General features: G+C 42.4%; 1 protein-coding gene across 1 annotated transcript in view; it reads left to right on the top strand.

Annotated features, from left to right (window-relative positions):
* TXNRD1 (thioredoxin reductase 1) overlaps positions 1-16,755 on the top strand; it is a 52,866-nt gene extending 36,111 nt beyond the window's left edge. The window contains 4 exon segments of the mRNA XM_045587575.1: positions 2,748-2,855; positions 5,229-5,324; positions 7,684-7,818; positions 15,782-16,755. Of these exon segments, the coding sequence (XP_045443531.1) occupies positions 2,748-2,855; positions 5,229-5,324; positions 7,684-7,818; positions 15,782-15,844 (402 nt within the window). The 3' untranslated portion in view covers positions 15,845-16,755.
* Positions 16,756-17,085: the final 330 nt, after the last annotated feature.

Here is a 17,085-nt window from a genome sequence, read left to right as displayed (position 1 = left end):
GGCTGCAGAGATTCTAAAGAGAAATGCACTATCATTTCTATATTTGTTCCTCTTAAGATTTTCTTTGTTTTTTTTTTGTTTTTTTTAGCAGTTTGAACATTGCATGCCTTGCCATACTTTTCTTTATAACTTTCTGCTTGTGATGTGTCCAAGATTCTTGGATTTATCTGTTTATAGTTTTCAACCACATTTGGAAAAATTTCAGCCATTCAGTTATTTTTTTATTATTATTTTTAATCCTCACCGGAGAGTATTTTTTCCATTGATTTCTACAGAGGGTAGAAGGGAGGGAGGAGGGGAGAGAGAGAAAAACATTGAAATGAGAGAGACACATCCATCCATTGGTTGTCTCCTACACATGGTGACTGGGGATGGGGAACCTGCAACCAGGGTATATGCCCTTGACTTGGAATTGAACCCCAGACTCTTGGGTCCACAGGCCAATGCTCTTAAGCACTGAGCAACTGGCCAGGGCTTCAGTTAGTTTTTCCTGTCTTCCCCCGTTTTTGTTTTCCCTTAGACTCCAATTTATAAATGCTGGTTCACTCAATATTATCCCATGGTCTCTAATGCTCTTTATCATTATCAGTGACATTATCTTTATCATTACTATTTCCTCCCCACCCGACCCCATCTCAGTGCTCCATTTTCTTAGAAAACCTATTGCCATGTCTTCAACTTCACTGATTGTTTTCTGCTGCGCTCTCTTGGGCTATTAACCTCAATCTGTGTGGTTTGCACTCCAAATAGTCTTTTTCATCTCCACAAGTTTTATTAAAATAAATTTTCTGTTTTTCTTCTCAGCAGGTTGATGTTTTCCTTTACCTGGTTGAATAGACCGCATATTTGTAACAGCTCTTTTAAAGTCCCCTTCTAATTGCATCATATTTTTTCAGCGTTTGTTTCTATTGGTTGATTTTTCTCAGGGTATTTTTTTGTTGACATGCTCCTGCTCCTTTGCGTGTCTGGATTCTGTTGAGTGGATGCAGATACTATACATTTTACATTGTTCAGACCTGGGTTTTGTTGCGTTCTTTTATACAGTGTTAGGCTTTGTTCTGACAGTTGGTTAAGTTACATAGCGTTAGTTTTATCCCTTTTGTAAGTTGCTTTTAAGCTTTTTTAGGGTCTGACCTATAGCAACCTTTCACCTAGGGCTAACTTAGTTTCATCTTTAAATTGATGTCTTTGGGCACCAGTTGACCCCATTCCTCTCACAGGATGAGTTTCCTCTGCTCTGGCTGTGGGAACTGTTTCCGGTCCTGTTGGAGCTCTGGTCACTTTGAGGCCTCCTGCTTTCCAGCGGGTCTTTCCTCTGAGGCGTTTATAGATCAGTACGCAGCCCAGATCCCAGGCGTTCTTGTCCATCTCTACCGGCTTCAGGCTCTGCCCTGCAGCTGCTGCAGATGCTTAAAAGATGTTGCTGCGTATTTGTCTGGTTTTCTAGTTGTGTAAAGCAGGGAGGTAGATGTGGTCCCGGCTACACCATTGTGGCTGTCAGTGGAGATCTGCCTTTACTGTTGAATCAGAATTCCAAAGATTTATGTTCTTCTTAGAGAAAAGGGATTCTATTTGCTGTTTGCAAATAGAATAGGGAGGCACATTTTAAAGATTTCACCCTACTGTTTTATTGAGTGAGAATTCAGTTTCTCATATTTTAAACACAGAATGGCTCACCTCTCTGGGTAAATGTGACTGGGTAGGTTTCCACCAAATAGCATTTACAAACATTTTGCATTTATATTATAACAGTTTTCACAATTCACATCAGCATATTAAAGACTGAGGAATTTGGTAATTGAGAAACTTATTTTATTTGCTTAATACAGCATTTTACAACTTCTTTGACTTCAGAATTCGCTTGTTATCTATGCCTATTAACATAAAATATGCTTTGGAAATAGAATCCTTAACTTTTTTTGTTTCTGTAGTTTTCATTTCACTTTAATTGCTACATAATGTTGACTGGAGGTGTATGTACAAAGAACCACTTCCTTATTTGCACTTTAAAGATGCTCCAATATTGCCACTATTGAAGAGAGCTGCAGCATTGCCCAGTTAATGCACACAGCTGTTTCTATAATATATGTTGTTATAGATGTCTAAGGATGGGTTTATCAGTTTGGCTCAGCGGTAGAGCGTCCGTCTGCGGACTGAAAGGTCCCGGGTTCGATTCCAGTCAAGGGCATGTACATTGGTTGTGGGCACATCCCCGGTGGGAGGTGTGCAAGAGGCAGCTGGTCGATGTTTCTCTCTCATTGACATTTCTAGCTCTCTATCTCTCTCCCTTCCTCTCTGTAAAAAATCAATAAAAAAAGAAAAAAAAAGAATGGGTTTATTGGGCCAAAAGGTATAAAATATTTTTATGACTCTCTATGTATTACCTAATTATTTTCCCAGAGAAGTCTATTAGTCTCTCTGTCACTGATAATGAGACCATCAGCTTTAAGTACACTTGTATTGTTTTTGGCTGCTTTATTAAAGGTAGAACAAGTCTGTCCTTGTTGTTAACATCCATGAATCACTTACTCATGGCTAGTCTTGCCAGACATTAAACCTCTGCCAAAACTTCATCACATTGGCTCATGGTTCTCATGTGATAGGTTTATACCTGTGATTGTTATGACTTCCCATATTTTTGGTAGAAATTTACTAGTCTGCTTTTCTCTCCTAATTTTTAACCTTTTGAGGCATACCCTTTTTTTGATTTAAAATTTCTCTTGTAACTCTTCTCCATTTTGAAATAGTGTGACTATGAAAATGTTCCAACAACTGTATTTACTCCTTTGGAATATGGTGCTTGTGGTCTTTCTGAAGAAAAAGCTGTGGAAAAATTTGGGGAAGAAAATATTGAGGTAAGTTCTACTCTACTGCTTTCTTTTCTAAATTAAAAATAGCTGCTCCCTGGTGGTCTAGTGGTTAGGATTCGGCGCTCTCTCAAAATTAAAAATAATTTCAAGCACACAGTAAAGTAGGAAAATTGTACAAAGAACTTTTGTACAGTTATCCAGATTCACGTATTATTGTTATTTTGCCCATTTGTCTTTTCATGTCCCATAGTCTCTCTTCCTCTATTTCTGTGTATCTGTCTGTATTTTCTTTCCTGAACCACTTGTAAGTTGAATGCCTCTTTTTTCCTAAACACTACAGTATATATTTAATGAATAAGAGCATTTTTTAATAAAATCATAGGGTAGTTATCACATTTAAGAAACTTAATATTAATACAACTAGAGGCCTGGTGCATGAATTCATGCATGGTATGGTCCCTAGGCCTGGCCAGCAATCAGGACTGATCAGGTTCCCTACCTTCCTGCCTCCCCACTCCTTCCATGGCTTCAACATCCACTGCCACCCACCCCCGGTTTCCCGTCTCAGCCTGGGGGTCTGGCCCCAAACAGGTGATTGGGGCCTGCGGGCTGGGGGAAGCTCCTGCGTTGAGCATCTGTCCCTTGGTGGTTAGTGCATGACATAGCAACCGGTTGTTCCATAGTAACAGTAGCTTAGGCTTTTGTATATCCTCCTTATAGAAAGCTGGAAAACATAAAAAAGGAAATTTTAATTCATGAAGTGGTAACTGCTGTTAATATTTTGGAATATTCTAGTCTCTAAGTATTTATGTATATTTAAGTATATTCAATATATAGAAACTACCTGTAGTTTCTATATATTGAATGCATGTTTAATTTTGTATAGCTACATATAATTTTTTAAAAGTGTGATTAAGTTATATGCAGTATTCTGGCCTACTTTGCAGTAATATTAGGCCATGAGCATTTCCCCCTAAAAACATCATTTTAAAAATGACTTGTATAATATTTTTTTTTAGGGTTGCTATACAGTAATTTGTTGTGCCATTATTTATAGTGAAAATCTGTTTATAATTTTTCACTACTAATAGAATAATGAACCTCTTCATTATTATCTGTTTCTCTGACTATTTTCTGAGAATAGATTCCTATAAAGAGGTATTTAAATTTTAAGTTTCTTAATATACATTCCATATTTCTTGGCAGATCATCTTTGGATTTTGTTTTATTAGAATTTGCATTTTTTATTATATGAATAATGCATTTGAGTTGAAATTTTGGAACATGTAAAGGAAATAGAAAACAATTACTCTTTTTTTTTTTAACAGTAATTATTAGCAATTGGGTGTAATTTCTTTAATCATCTTTTTCCTATATAATTATTATCATACTATGATGATATACATTCAATTTGGTAACCCATATTTTAAGAAAAATTTTCATCATTTTTATAATATAAAAGAACACTTATAATGTCTACCAGATCAGTATGTTTTTAAAAGGTAGTTAATCATATATGTTTTGAATTGAAGCTAGTAGTTAGAGGAGAAAATAAATCCCTCTAGTCATCCAGGACTTAAGTTTATGAAACATCAGTAAGCATGTCTGTGCCCTTCCATTTGCCCTCTTCCCTTCCGCCTTCTCTGCTTCCCTTCCGTACTCAACGGCGGGAATGTCTAGCAAGAAAATTAGATAATTGCTATAATTGTTGCTGGCATTTGACTTGTTTCATGCCCAAAGTTGACCTTCCTTTCAGGTAACAAAATAGAGGTTTTTTTGTGTGTGTTTTTTTTTAAAATCCATATGTTAATGCAAGACAGCACGTAATGACACGGCTTCTTTCTCTCACTTGCTGGCTCTTTGTTGTTATGATGATTTAACGTTTACTGTTGAGCCTGAGTTATAATTAAGGGATGAGCGTAGAGCAAAAGGACTTTTAAAGTCATTTGCTTTCTGACCAGATTCTATTTCATGAATTTTATTGGGGGTGTTTTGTATGTGTTTTCTTAACTTGGATTTTTCAGTTGCAGGTGACATTCAATCTTATATTAGTTTCAAATGTACAGCATAATGATATGATTTATAAAGTGATCCCCCCAATCAGTCTAGTACCCACCTGGCACCATGCATAGTTATTAGAATATTATTGACTGTATTTTCTATGCCGAACTTTGATATCTCTGTGACTGTTTTGTAACTAACTACCAATCTATTTCTCAATCTCTGTTTTTACCCAGTCCCCTAGCCCCCCTGCCCTCTGGAAACCATGAGTTTGTTCTCTGAGTCTGTGTCTGGATGAATTCTGTTGCTTAGAGAAAATCTTAATACTAACGAGCCTCCATTGTCTTTTACCAGAGCTAGAGTTTGACAAACATGCTTCTTAAGATGATGAGTCTAATTATGTTTATATCTTCTTAGGTTTACCATAGCTACTTTTGGCCACTGGAATGGACGGTTCCATCAAGAGATAGCAACAAATGCTACGCAAAAATAGTCTGTAATATGAAGGACAGTGTAAGTGCAATTCTCGTTTAATCCTTTCAACTAATTTCATCTTGTTTTTAATGTGTAGCTCTATTTTGATCACGTTTCACACTACACTTCTTTCCGATTTTACCTATCGGTGTCCCCAGCTGCGTAGACCTCTGAGAGCAAGGAGCACGGTGACAGTGCTCTCCCCAGCTTCCCTGGCACAGAGCCCCACACAGCAGGCAGGCGGCTACACTGCTGAGTGAGGGAGCCTAGGGACACCTTGAGAACTCTGTGTTTGTGTGTATGAAAGGAAACCAAATAAGTCATCAGTGACCTAAAAATGGCAAAAAGAAAAGAACAGGAGTACTGCAGGTTTATATCCTAAGTAGCTGTCACGGTGAGAAAGCTCTTTTCTTTTTAAAAAAAAAAATGTTTTATTGATTTTTTTACAGAGAGGAAGGGAGAGGGGCAGAGAGTCAGAAACATCGATGAGAGAGAAACATTGATCAGCTGCCTCCTGCATTCTCCCCCTTCCCCCTCCCTCCCCCCCACTGAGGATGTGCCTGCAACCAAGGTACACGCCCTTGACCAGAATCGAACCCGGGACCTTTCAGGCTGACGCTCTATCCACTGAGCCAAACCGGTTTCGGCGGGAAGACCTTTTAATTGGATTCTGATTTAAGATTTCATTGCTTGCTGCTACATGTACAGGCCTATGGGCAAGGTTTTTAACCTCACAGTTTGTCTCCATACTTACAAAGCTAGTGAATAAATCATCGGTTTTCAAACTTTTCTGACTGCTCCCCCCATTTTATATTATAACCCAGGACACATATATGTTGTGCACATACTGTATAAGTATTATGAATTAAATCTTATGAGAACTGATATTTTAAACTTAGGTGGGACCTTACTTTAAGAAAAAACACAAATGATGCTAAAGAAACCATATATTAAAAGCCTAATAAACTCATATATTTTTTTATGTGGGATTGAATGTAATTAAGCCATATATCTTGTTTAGAAGTTACTGCTCTCGACAGATTGCTTTTTGCAGAATCCAGGGTTCTAGGAAAATCTGGATCCCTTGCAAAAAGACATCATCATAGATACATTTAATAAGCGAATATTCTAGGCTAACCATAACAAGCTCTACACAGTTGGCGTCAAGAACAATTTTAGGTGCAGTTTTTTCTTTTCAGACACGTTTTATGGAAAGGGTATTTGTGTGAGCATGCATTAGATACAAGTTAAGTGATTGTGCCAGGGCATGTACTAGTTAATGGAAGGGCTGGAATTCAGCCACAGGTACGGTCAATTCCATGCTATTAACTATTATCCCGTGCCTGTACAGTCTTTTGTAGTCCTTCTTGATCCTGCACCCCTCATTTCTTCCCTACCCCACAGGCAGCAATCTTGAAGTTGGAGGGTCTCACCTGTTCATATTTTTATGTTTGCCACTTCTGATGTATCCGTAAACATTATACATTGTGGTTTGATTTGATGGTATCCTTAGCTAATTAGAGCCTGCAACTTGTTTTTAATCTCACTTTTTGAGGTCTATCCACGTTATTACATTATTCCTAGTGTATTTTAAGACCTAGTATATTTTGTGCTTTGTTTATCCATATGCTGACCCCCTCATTATCAGGATGAGTGGTGTAAGTCCATCATGGAATATATTACAGTACTTTGGCAGGAGAATGACTTTTTGATTGCTTTCCGTAGAGTGACTGAGCCTTAGGATGTGCGCCCCACAGCCTGAGGTGCCTCGGTGGTTATGAGATTGGACTAGACAATCTATCTCGGTCAGAGTTGGCTCTCAAAGTCTGAACAATGGAATGAATCAAATTTCTCTCCTTTTGGCAGAGGTTCTCCTGAGTTTGGGATAAAGAATCTATCCAAAATAATTCCTACACAGTTATTTCAGAGTTGCCAAACATTTTTCTATTATTTTAAAAAATGCTATCTATCCCCAAAACCTGGGTTAAAATGGTTTTTAACGTGAATGAGTGCTCTGAAATGTTTCAGCTGTCACAGAGAGGTTATCTGGGGCTTGAGGCCGCCCCGTGGAGGAGACGAGGACACAGCTGCCCCTCGGAAACATTTTCCAGAACATTTTGAGCTTTTGGAGTTGCCGACGGTTCTGCTTTCAGTGTTTCCCTCGTCGTCATTTATCGCTAGTGCTCTTCTCTTCCTTCTTGCTTGATGTGACCCCACACTCTGTATGGGCCCATGTTGGAGTTATCTTCAGCCTAAACAGCTTTTAGCGGCAAGCATTAATATGTCTGTGGCCACTTTTGAAAGGGGTTTTTAGAATGGACTGGGAAAATACTGCAGGCTGTTAAGGGCATGGGGGTGAGAAATCGGCATAATTGTATTACTTTATTTTATATTTTAGGAACGAGTTGTGGGCTTCCACATACTGGGTCCAAACGCTGGAGAAGTCACACAAGGCTTTGCAGCCGCGCTCAAGTGTGGCCTGACCAAGCAGCAGCTGGACAGCACCATCGGGATCCACCCCGTCTGCGCAGAGGTGGGTCACCGCACCACATGGCTCTACTAAAATGCACACGCTCTGGCTTACCAATGGCACAGCTGGCAGTCTGGAGTCAGAGTTCTTCCTGCTGTATCAAGCTGCTTCTGTACCTCCTTGCAGCTCATGGATGAGTGAGAATACCTAAAGGAGGCCTTGTCTCTAGAACCCACATTTTCCTCTTCCAAACGGTTCTTGTTCCTGGTGTGAACTGGATAGGACTGCCATGCTATCAATTGGTAAAAGCCATAGAGTGATTTTTAAAAAAATATTTTTATTGATTTTTTACAGAGAGGAAGGGAGGGAGATAGAGAGCTAGAAATGTCGATGAGAGAGAAACACCGACCAGCTGCCTCCTGCACAACCCCTACCGGGGATGTGCCCACAACCAACGTACATGCCCCTGACCGGAATCGAACCTGGGACCTTTCAGTCCGCAGACCGACGCTCTACAACTGAGCCAAACCGGTTTTGGCCATAGAGTGATTTTTAGAGATGTGCCTTAAACCTTCCATTTGTCATGTCTTCTCAATTATTTTTATGGCAGTCAGTTAATAATGCCATTCCTACCCAGATACAGCTTAAATACTTATTACCTCAGATGAACCTTGAGGATAAATGATAATGGGTGCCTCCTTAGCTTTGGATGTTAGAGAATGAGATTGAAAATGATGTTTTTAAAAGATCAGGCACATGCTAATAGAATTGGAAATTGACCATTCTGGGCCTCTGGGTGTTAGTTTTCTTCACGTTTGTTAGTGATTATTGTGGAGTTGAATGTTGTGATGCTTACTATTAACTACAAATGGTAAACCCAAAATGTGTCTATGTTGGAGAAGTTGATGAAGATTGGGAGAAGGTATCTCATACTAGCTTAAGTATGGAATTGAAATTACCTCTGTTGCCTGGTCACCAGTCAGTGGTTTCCACAGTGTACCTTGTGCTTGTGCATACATGCACACGCACACATGCACACACACACACAGACACTCCTGCCAGGTTTCGTTCAGCAGTCTGCTGACTGGTGTCTGTTCTTCATGCCCTTGTACAATTGAACTCTTTACTGAGTAGGAAATGTCAGCTTCAAGGCCTGGGAAATGTTTTTGTTCCTTTGCTTTGCTGTGTTAGGGATAGTGCCCTCCTGTAACTTATTATGCATCTGGCTGGGATAGTAGCATGAAAGTTTAACATGGTCCAAGATTAGGGCATTCTTCATAGAAAACTGCTGTCTTACGAACTAAACCTAAGCTTCAAAAATATAATGTAGAAATTGAAAATAGTCTAGATCAGTGTTTCCCAAACTTTTGACATATGTGTACCCCTTCTATAATTTTCGTAACACTGAGTACCCCTTGTACTCATGAGAATGTAGAATTAGGCGCAGCTAAGCACGGTGCAGTGCATATCCCCGCCAAACTCCGGTGCAATGCGTACCCCCACCAAACTCTTCCCGTACCCCTGGGGGTACGCCTACCGCACTTTGGGAAACACTGGTCTAGATTAGTGCTCTTAAACAATGTGCTGTGATAATATATTTTATATTATAACATAATATATTTTAGCACAAAGGGGCAGCTTAAAACAAATGTATTCTCTCAGAGCTCTGGAGGCCGGAAGTCTGACATCACTGTGTCAGCAGGGCCCACTCCCTCCAGATGCTCTGGGGAAGAATCCTCTTGCTCTTCCCAGGGTTGCTGGCAGTCCTTGGTGTCCCTTTACTGACAGGTGCATCACTCCAGTGTCCGCCGCTGCCTTCACATGGCCTCATCTCCTATGTCTTTGTCCAGATTTCCTTTTTATCATGGGGCATCAGTCTAATCCACCGTGACCTCATCTTAACTTGGTTACATCAGCAAAGACACGATTTCCAAATAAGGTCACATTTACAGGTGCTGGGGCCTCAGACTTGGACATATCTTTCTGGGAGGGGCTTAATTCAACTCATAACAGGGAGTATATTTAAAAATCTTAATGCCAGTCCAAGAGGCTTAAAAGCTACCACAATCACCTCCAACGTGGGTGAAAAGATAACTTCCCGATTTACACCTGTGTGTCTAATATTTTAATGTGAATTCAGCTCACTGGGCTGGTTCGAAGGAAGACGCTGAGGGCTTGGCCCCCGTGGTGGAGTTGATCTTATGCAGGTTTGTATATACTAAAACTACAAAATATTGTTGAAAGAAATTAAAGACTTAAAGAAAAAAATCAGCCCATATTTATAGACGAGAACACTGTATTGTTAAAATGGCAAATCTCCGGCTGAAACCGGTTTGGCTCAGTAGATAGAGCGTCGGCCTGCGGACTGAAGGGTCCCGTGGCGGCCCGGCCCGCTGGGCGGAGAGCTGCAGTGAAGAGGCAGGGCATCTTCCTGACGCCCCGCCCACAGGGAGGCCAGCCAGAGGCCTGTTTCCGGGTACGCCTGGTGCGTTTGAGAGCCCTTTCTAAGCATTTACCGCTGTGCATCTCCATCTCCTGGTTCTCTATTGACAACGAAGCTCGGAAGCTAATTAATTCCACTGCTTTGATAGGGCACCCCCCCAACTTTTCCCCCCGGGCTGTTGGCTGATTTATGAGATAATAATTGGGTGCAGTGTCACTCTGTGAGCACATTTGTTGTGCAGCTATGTGCACAGCACTGAGCTGGGCCCTTGAGGATACAGCAGGGATGTAAGACAGTTAAGAGCAGGGAGGCAGGTGAGTGAAGTGCCAATTACAGTCCAGTGTCAAACCCTAGGACGCAGTAATAGTATCATGTGGTGTTTGGAATAGGGATACGGGGCAGGGTGGCTGAGGAGGGAGTCTTGCCTAAAACTAGAAGAATGTGTTGTGTTAGCCAGTCAGAAGGAGCACCAAATTAAAGGCCTCTGTGGGAGCAAGCATGGCTCACTCAGGGAACTGAAAACCCTCAGAACTGCTGTAGCTTGAAGAGCTTATAGGTTTAAAAAACCATATATATGTATATACACACTTATACATACACTAGAGCACATGTGTCAAACACAAGGCCCGCGGGCCAAATCCGTCCCGCCAGGCCTTGCAATGTGGCCCGCACCGCGCTGTCATCACTGCACTCCGCTGCGTTTCCATCACAATGACAGTTTATGACTGTTCAGTAAACCATTCGGCCCGCGATTTAGGCTGGATTTTAGATTTTGGCCCCTTCTCTGATTGAGTTCGACACCCCTACACTAGAGGCTCAGTGCAGGGGGGAGGAGGGGAGCTGTCCCTCAGCCCAGCCTGCGCCCTCTCGCAGTCTGGGAGCCGGCTTGGGCACAGTGGGACATCCTTAGCACTGCCATGGAGGTGGGAGAGGCTCCTGCCACCATTGCTGGGCTTGCCAGCCGTGAGCCCCGCTTCTGGCTGAGTGTACTGACCACCAGAGGGCAACTCCTGTATTGATAGTCTGCCCCCTGGTGGTCAGTGTGTGTCATAGCGCTCATTGATTGGTCTTTTATTATATAGGCTGTACATACATACACACATACTGGAGAAGTAAGTGGAAAGTCATGGCTTTGTAAACCAAGGTGCCGGGCATTTTTACTTTATCCTGAGGCACTGGGATTCCGCTTAAAAAGGGAATCACATGATCAGATACGTTGTTGAGAGAAATCACTCTTGCTACACTGGGAAATGGGCTGGAGGAGACATGTTTAGTGGCAAGAGTGGCAGCCTGAACTAGGATGGTGGCAGTGGAAATTGAGATCCATTGGATTAGAAGGGCGAGTTGATGGTACTGGCCAGCTGGTTGGAAATGTGAACAGGGAAGAAAGAATGATTCACATTTGTGTCTGAAGTAGGGAGCGATAGAAAGCAGGTTCGAGGGGAGAACTCCCATGATAGCACTGATGCTCGTGAGGTTCCTGTGTGTGTCCAGCACTCTGCTCTGTATGTATCGACTCAGCCCTTGGAAGAAGCCCAGGAGGTCTCCACACGACAGATAAAAACAGAGGTTGAGTAACTTGCCCACAGTTACCAGCTTGGAGGTGGCACAACTGGGATTCAGATCAAAGCCACCTGGCTCCCGAGGCACCATGCAGTACAGATGATAGTCCATTTCCACAGACCTTATATTTAACATAGAATTTAAAAAATGGAAATGATATTGATGGCAACATGAGCATAATGAAGACACAGACCTGGGTTGTGATCTCACTCAGCGAATTCTTCTCAGTGAACCTGGCATGTCACCTGGCTTTTCAGGGGCTTGGTTTCCACATTAAGTAAATTAGAGATAACATCTAACTCATAGGGTTGGTGAGCAATCTATGTGCAAAGTGGAAGTGTCTCAGACAGTTCCTGGCATAGGATAGCTACTCAGTGACTTGATACATCTGATAGCTGGGTTTCCCCAGGGCGTTTCATTATAGATGTGCCTTGACTAAATGGTCATCACTACAGTATTTTTAAGGGGAAGGGCGTGGGCGGGTGGGGGAGGGATATGTATTTTGAAAAAGCTCCTCTGGATTTTTTTTTTAAATCCCTGGTTATGAACTATTTGCTTAGAAATCAGATTTTGAAAAATCAAAAGCTTCTAACCCCTGACTATGGAAATCTTTTTAAGTTACTTGATTGAGGGAAAGTGAAATTTGATTGGGAGGGGATCTTAGGGACCATTCTCTGTGCTAAATCCTGGGGTCTGACATGGACTTGCTACTGGACCCCCTCCCTGGCTTTTCATATCAAGCTATATACTGTAGAGGGTGCTGGCCACAGAGTGTTGGTTACTGTCCTTAGCTAAGGATGGAAATGAAGATTTAGAAACTTGGAGAGTAATTTGACAGTGTTGGATTTAATAAAAGTAATATGCCTTTTAAAAATTCATTTTCCTAATACATTTTATTGCATTTCACAAGCGTCCGTCCATTGAATGGCTTAGGAATAATAATCTAAACACTGCCCCTGAGCACTGCTTTAAAGTGCCCAGAACTAGTCCTGGCTCCCAGGCCAGCTGTGGGCGGTTGGCGAATGAATCATCAAATGATGTCTGTTACACGGTTTGGACAAAATAACCAGGCAATTGAGCAACCTTTGCTTTTGAAGAGTAATTACTTAGAAAAGTGGACAAATTCCTCAGTTGAGACTTTGATCTTTGGAGCAAAATCACTTATAAAGGTTTCCTTCTGGAATTGCTCTTGTTTTTTTTTTGTGTGGTTTATTTTATTTTATTTTTTATTTTTATTGATTTCAGAGAGGACAAGGAAGAAAAAGAGAGAAACATCAATGATGTTGGCTGTCTCCTGCATGTCCCCTACTGGGGATTGAGCCCATAACCCAGGCTGATGCTCTATCCACTTAGCCAAACCGGCTAAAGCAGGAATTGCTATTGCTTTAACCAGAAGCCCGTTGGTATCAATATGAGAGGGAATCTTAGCCCGGGAGCATCAGGGATATATTAGCATTATTCAGTGTGAAGATAGCATGGTGATAATTTATTCTGGACATCTGAGCAGCAATGCTTGAATGGGATACTGGTTGTACATCATTTGGAGTCATAATTTCAACTTGTCAAGCATAAATGTAGGGGAAATGTACTAGCTCAAGTGGAAAGAGCATTAGAAAGGCCCCTGTGAGATGTCTCTAAATGAATTTCAGCGCCCAACATCAAACGTCTTATTTGTGTGTGTGTGTGTGTGTGTGTGTGTGTGTGTGTGTTTGTTTTAAATATATTTTATTGATTTTTTACAGAGAGGAAGGGAGAGAGATAGAGAGCTAGAAACGTCGATGAGAGAGAAACATCGACCAGCTGCCTCTTGCACACACCCCCACCGGGGATGTGCCTGCAACCAAGGTACATGCCCTTGACCGGAATCGAACCTGGGCCCTTTCAGTCCACAGACCGACGCTCTACCACTGAGCCAAACCGGTTTCGGCAAATGTCTTGTTTTAATAGTCAGCATAATCATAGTCTAGAGTGAGGGGCTCTTGTGAGGCTGGGAGGTGTTGGGGCCAGATGTAAGTGTGAGGTGAAGCCTGAAGCAGTGTTTGAGCCTGTGTTAGTGTTCTTAGAAAAACATGAAAGGGCAGCCGCCATGCTCATTTTTGGAAATGTTATGAAGCTTCTAAAGCAGTTCTATGCAAATAAAAATCGACCCCATCAGTTTTTTCATGTCTACTAATCAACAGTGGCAGTATGTCAGCTTCCCCCATGTTTTTAACGTATGTTATCTGTATAAGAAAAAATAGATAAGAGCTTTTTCTTATCTGCTTGCATGTTTGATGGGTTTTATTTTCTTTTCAAATCTGTAGGCTCTATTTCTAAATTCCTGATAAAGAAAACTTAAGCTGGCAAATTCATAAGCCTGAAATTTTTTTGAATGCATTCCCTGGCTCTTTATTGTTCTTTCATTGGAAAGAGAGTGTGTTTGTTGGTATTTTCGGTTGCCCATGATGTGTCATTCTAACAGCTGTTTTCATTACTGAATATTGTCTTTCTGCCCTCTTCCACAGTCACACATTTTTTAAATGAAGGAACTTTATTGCTTTTCCAAAGAGTCATACTGACTTACAGTCTCCTCAGCATTGAATTGAAGAGCTCTAATGAAAATGCTGCAAAATTCAGCTGGGACCAGTTTGGCTCAGTGAATAGAGCGTCGGCCTGAGGACTGAAGGGTCCCAGGTTCGATTCCGGTCAAGGGCATGTACCTTGGTTGTGGGCACATCCCCAGTTGGGGGTGTGCAAGAGGCAGCTGGTCGATGTTTCTCTCTCATCGACGTTTCTAACTCTCTGTCCCTCTCAATTCCTCTCTGTGTAAATTCAATAAAATATATTTAAAAAAAAGAAAATGCTGCAAAATCCAGCATAAAATAAGTTTATGGGGGCAACCTTGTTCCAAAGACACAGGTGTTCCACAGAAATCCTCCTATGTGACAACCTGCGTTACAGCCAATCACTTAGCCCTCCTGCTAAAAATGAGGTTCCTGGCCCGCCCCTAGCTCTGCCGGATGAAAATCTGTGTAATTTCTGTGTCTTTCAATCAGTCTAAACAGGCTGTGTTCACTACAGTTGGAGAAGCATTGTTTTACATGTAGGCCATCCTGTGAAGTAGCCAGCTAAAGCTGTCTAAAGATGTTCATTAGCTCTGAGCCCACCAGCGCCACCTGTTTGCAAGGATGTGACATGAGAACTCATCGGTCACTGCAAATAAGAGTGTGAGTTGGTCGGACACCTTGGAAATCCAGTCAAGTCAGAACCGCATCTCCCCTTAATCCCAGTTATTGTACTTCCAGCTCTGGGTGTGAGGAGACTCCATGCCACAGAGCATGCTGCAAATGTTGGCAATAGCTTGGATGGCCACCCAAAGGAGCCTGGGTGTGTAATCGTAACAGATGCACCACTTGCATGGTTTGGATGTGTAGTGTGCAGCATGTATCACATACTGTAGTAATTGAATACTCTTCAGTGAAGACTCATCCATATGGGTGAGTTACAGAAGCATGTTTAGCCCAGAAAGCAGGTAGCAGTAGCAGACATACACCGTCTCGTCATTTCCATGTAGTTTTCAAAACTTACAAAAGAAAACAGGAAGAAATTGGTAGGAAGGGTCGGCAGTGATTGAGGGAGAAGCAGGGAGGAGGTGACTCCAGCCACACTCCTAAAGCTCCCTGAGCTGGCCGGGCACACGGGTGTTTGTAACGATGCACCTTGAATATTTCTATGGCATCTAAATATTTCACGTGCATTTCCTTAGAGAATAGACAGGCGACTTCGGTAACTTGTTTAATCAGCCTTGTGCTAATAAATTATGTCATTAAAACTTAAGTATTTTTCTCTTTTGCCTTTGTTTTAAAATGTTTCTCGCTTTTATTCTCTAGAGAAGTTGAGGATATCCTTTGTCGTATCACTTCTCTGTTTCTTTCATTTTAAGTCGTCACCTAGCTCCTTCATACGTGTGACACGATCTGAGCCACTCCTGCAACCCATCCACCCGTGTGTCTGAGAATCTCGTGCTTTCTCCTCCCACAGATCTTCACGACCCTGTCGGTGACCAAGCGCTCCGGGGCGAGCATCCTGCAGGCCGGCTGCTGAGGTTAAGCCCCAGTGTGGATGCTGCTGCCAAGACTCCACCCACTGAGGTGTTTCCCTGCCCAAGTCCAAGGTGAAGTTCTCAGGGAGCTTCTTTGGCTTCGACACCTGTGTGTCCTGGGCCTGTGTCGCCCGAGGCACCCTTGGATCTCACGGGTAGGAGGTGGTGAGTGGAAGGCGGGCAGCATCACACTGGGGTCACCACGACAGACTCGAAACTGACCTTCGGCAGTGCACCGCAGGGTGCGTCCATGAAGTCACCGGCCTGAAGCCCCCGCGGTGGGCCGTGATGGAACTACTGGCGGAGCAGTTTTAGCAATTTCTATTGTAATTCTCTTTGATACGCTTCTATTATTGATTCTGTTTTCTCCAAGGTGTTAATGATACTAGAATGAAAAAAAAAATGTTAGTGCTCGATTTTTGTGCAAAGCAAGTCTTGGCTTGAGTATGCTCGTGCGTGCCTCGTGCTTGGGAGGCGTGGTTTGGCTCACTTGGAGGCCGAAAGGCCCGTCCCCTGATCCACAACTGCCCTGGGACTCCGATGTTCTGTTCTACTCAACTGACCCGTGCAGCGTCTCCCCTCACAAGTTACATGGTCAAGCAAGTAGATGTGTGGCTGGCTCTGGCCACGTCTGCCCCATGTGCTCCATCGCCAGTTACTGGTTTTCTTTCTGCTTAGGAGCGGAAATGGCGACTTGGCCAGCCCATCTGGGCGATACGCCCCGCACAGACCTGAGCGGCCCAGCACGATCGCCGTCATTATTCACCGTGGGGCCAGATGTGCTCCTTAAATGGGGAGAAACTTGACGTGTCTTTACTGAGTTTGTTGCACTCAGGTCTAAGTGAGCTGAAATGCTTAGTACTTGTTTAGAACCTGTTTTTGAGGGGGTAGCTTTAGCTTTCAGCTAAAAGCACAAAACATCACGGCTTTATTTTTCATGTATGTTATGTCTCTGTCCCTTGCTAAGAACTACATTTATAGGAAAATGGGTCTTCCACACTGCCATTTAACTCTTTTGTGGTAATTGCTTGTTTAAGGAAGCTCATCATATCATAAGTTATTATTTTTGAACACAGGTGGATGTGAAGGATTTTTGTTTAAAAACCCAGTGGTTTTGATACTTCTGTTGGGTGAATGGCTGTACCTGGTGGGGTTTTGGCAGAAGTGTCTGTGCTTCGTTAGCATTCCAACTTGTGTTACCAAGACTCCGTGTGAATGCGCTGCCTGAGGATTGTACTCAGAC

The sequence above is a fragment of the Pipistrellus kuhlii genome, unplaced genomic scaffold, assembly GCF_014108245.1.
Source record: "Pipistrellus kuhlii isolate mPipKuh1 unplaced genomic scaffold, mPipKuh1.p scaffold_m20_p_3, whole genome shotgun sequence".
Taxonomy (NCBI): Eukaryota; Metazoa; Chordata; class Mammalia; order Chiroptera; family Vespertilionidae; genus Pipistrellus; species Pipistrellus kuhlii.
Note: the sequence above shows the minus strand (reverse complement) of the source record. Positions and strands in the feature narration are given on the sequence as shown.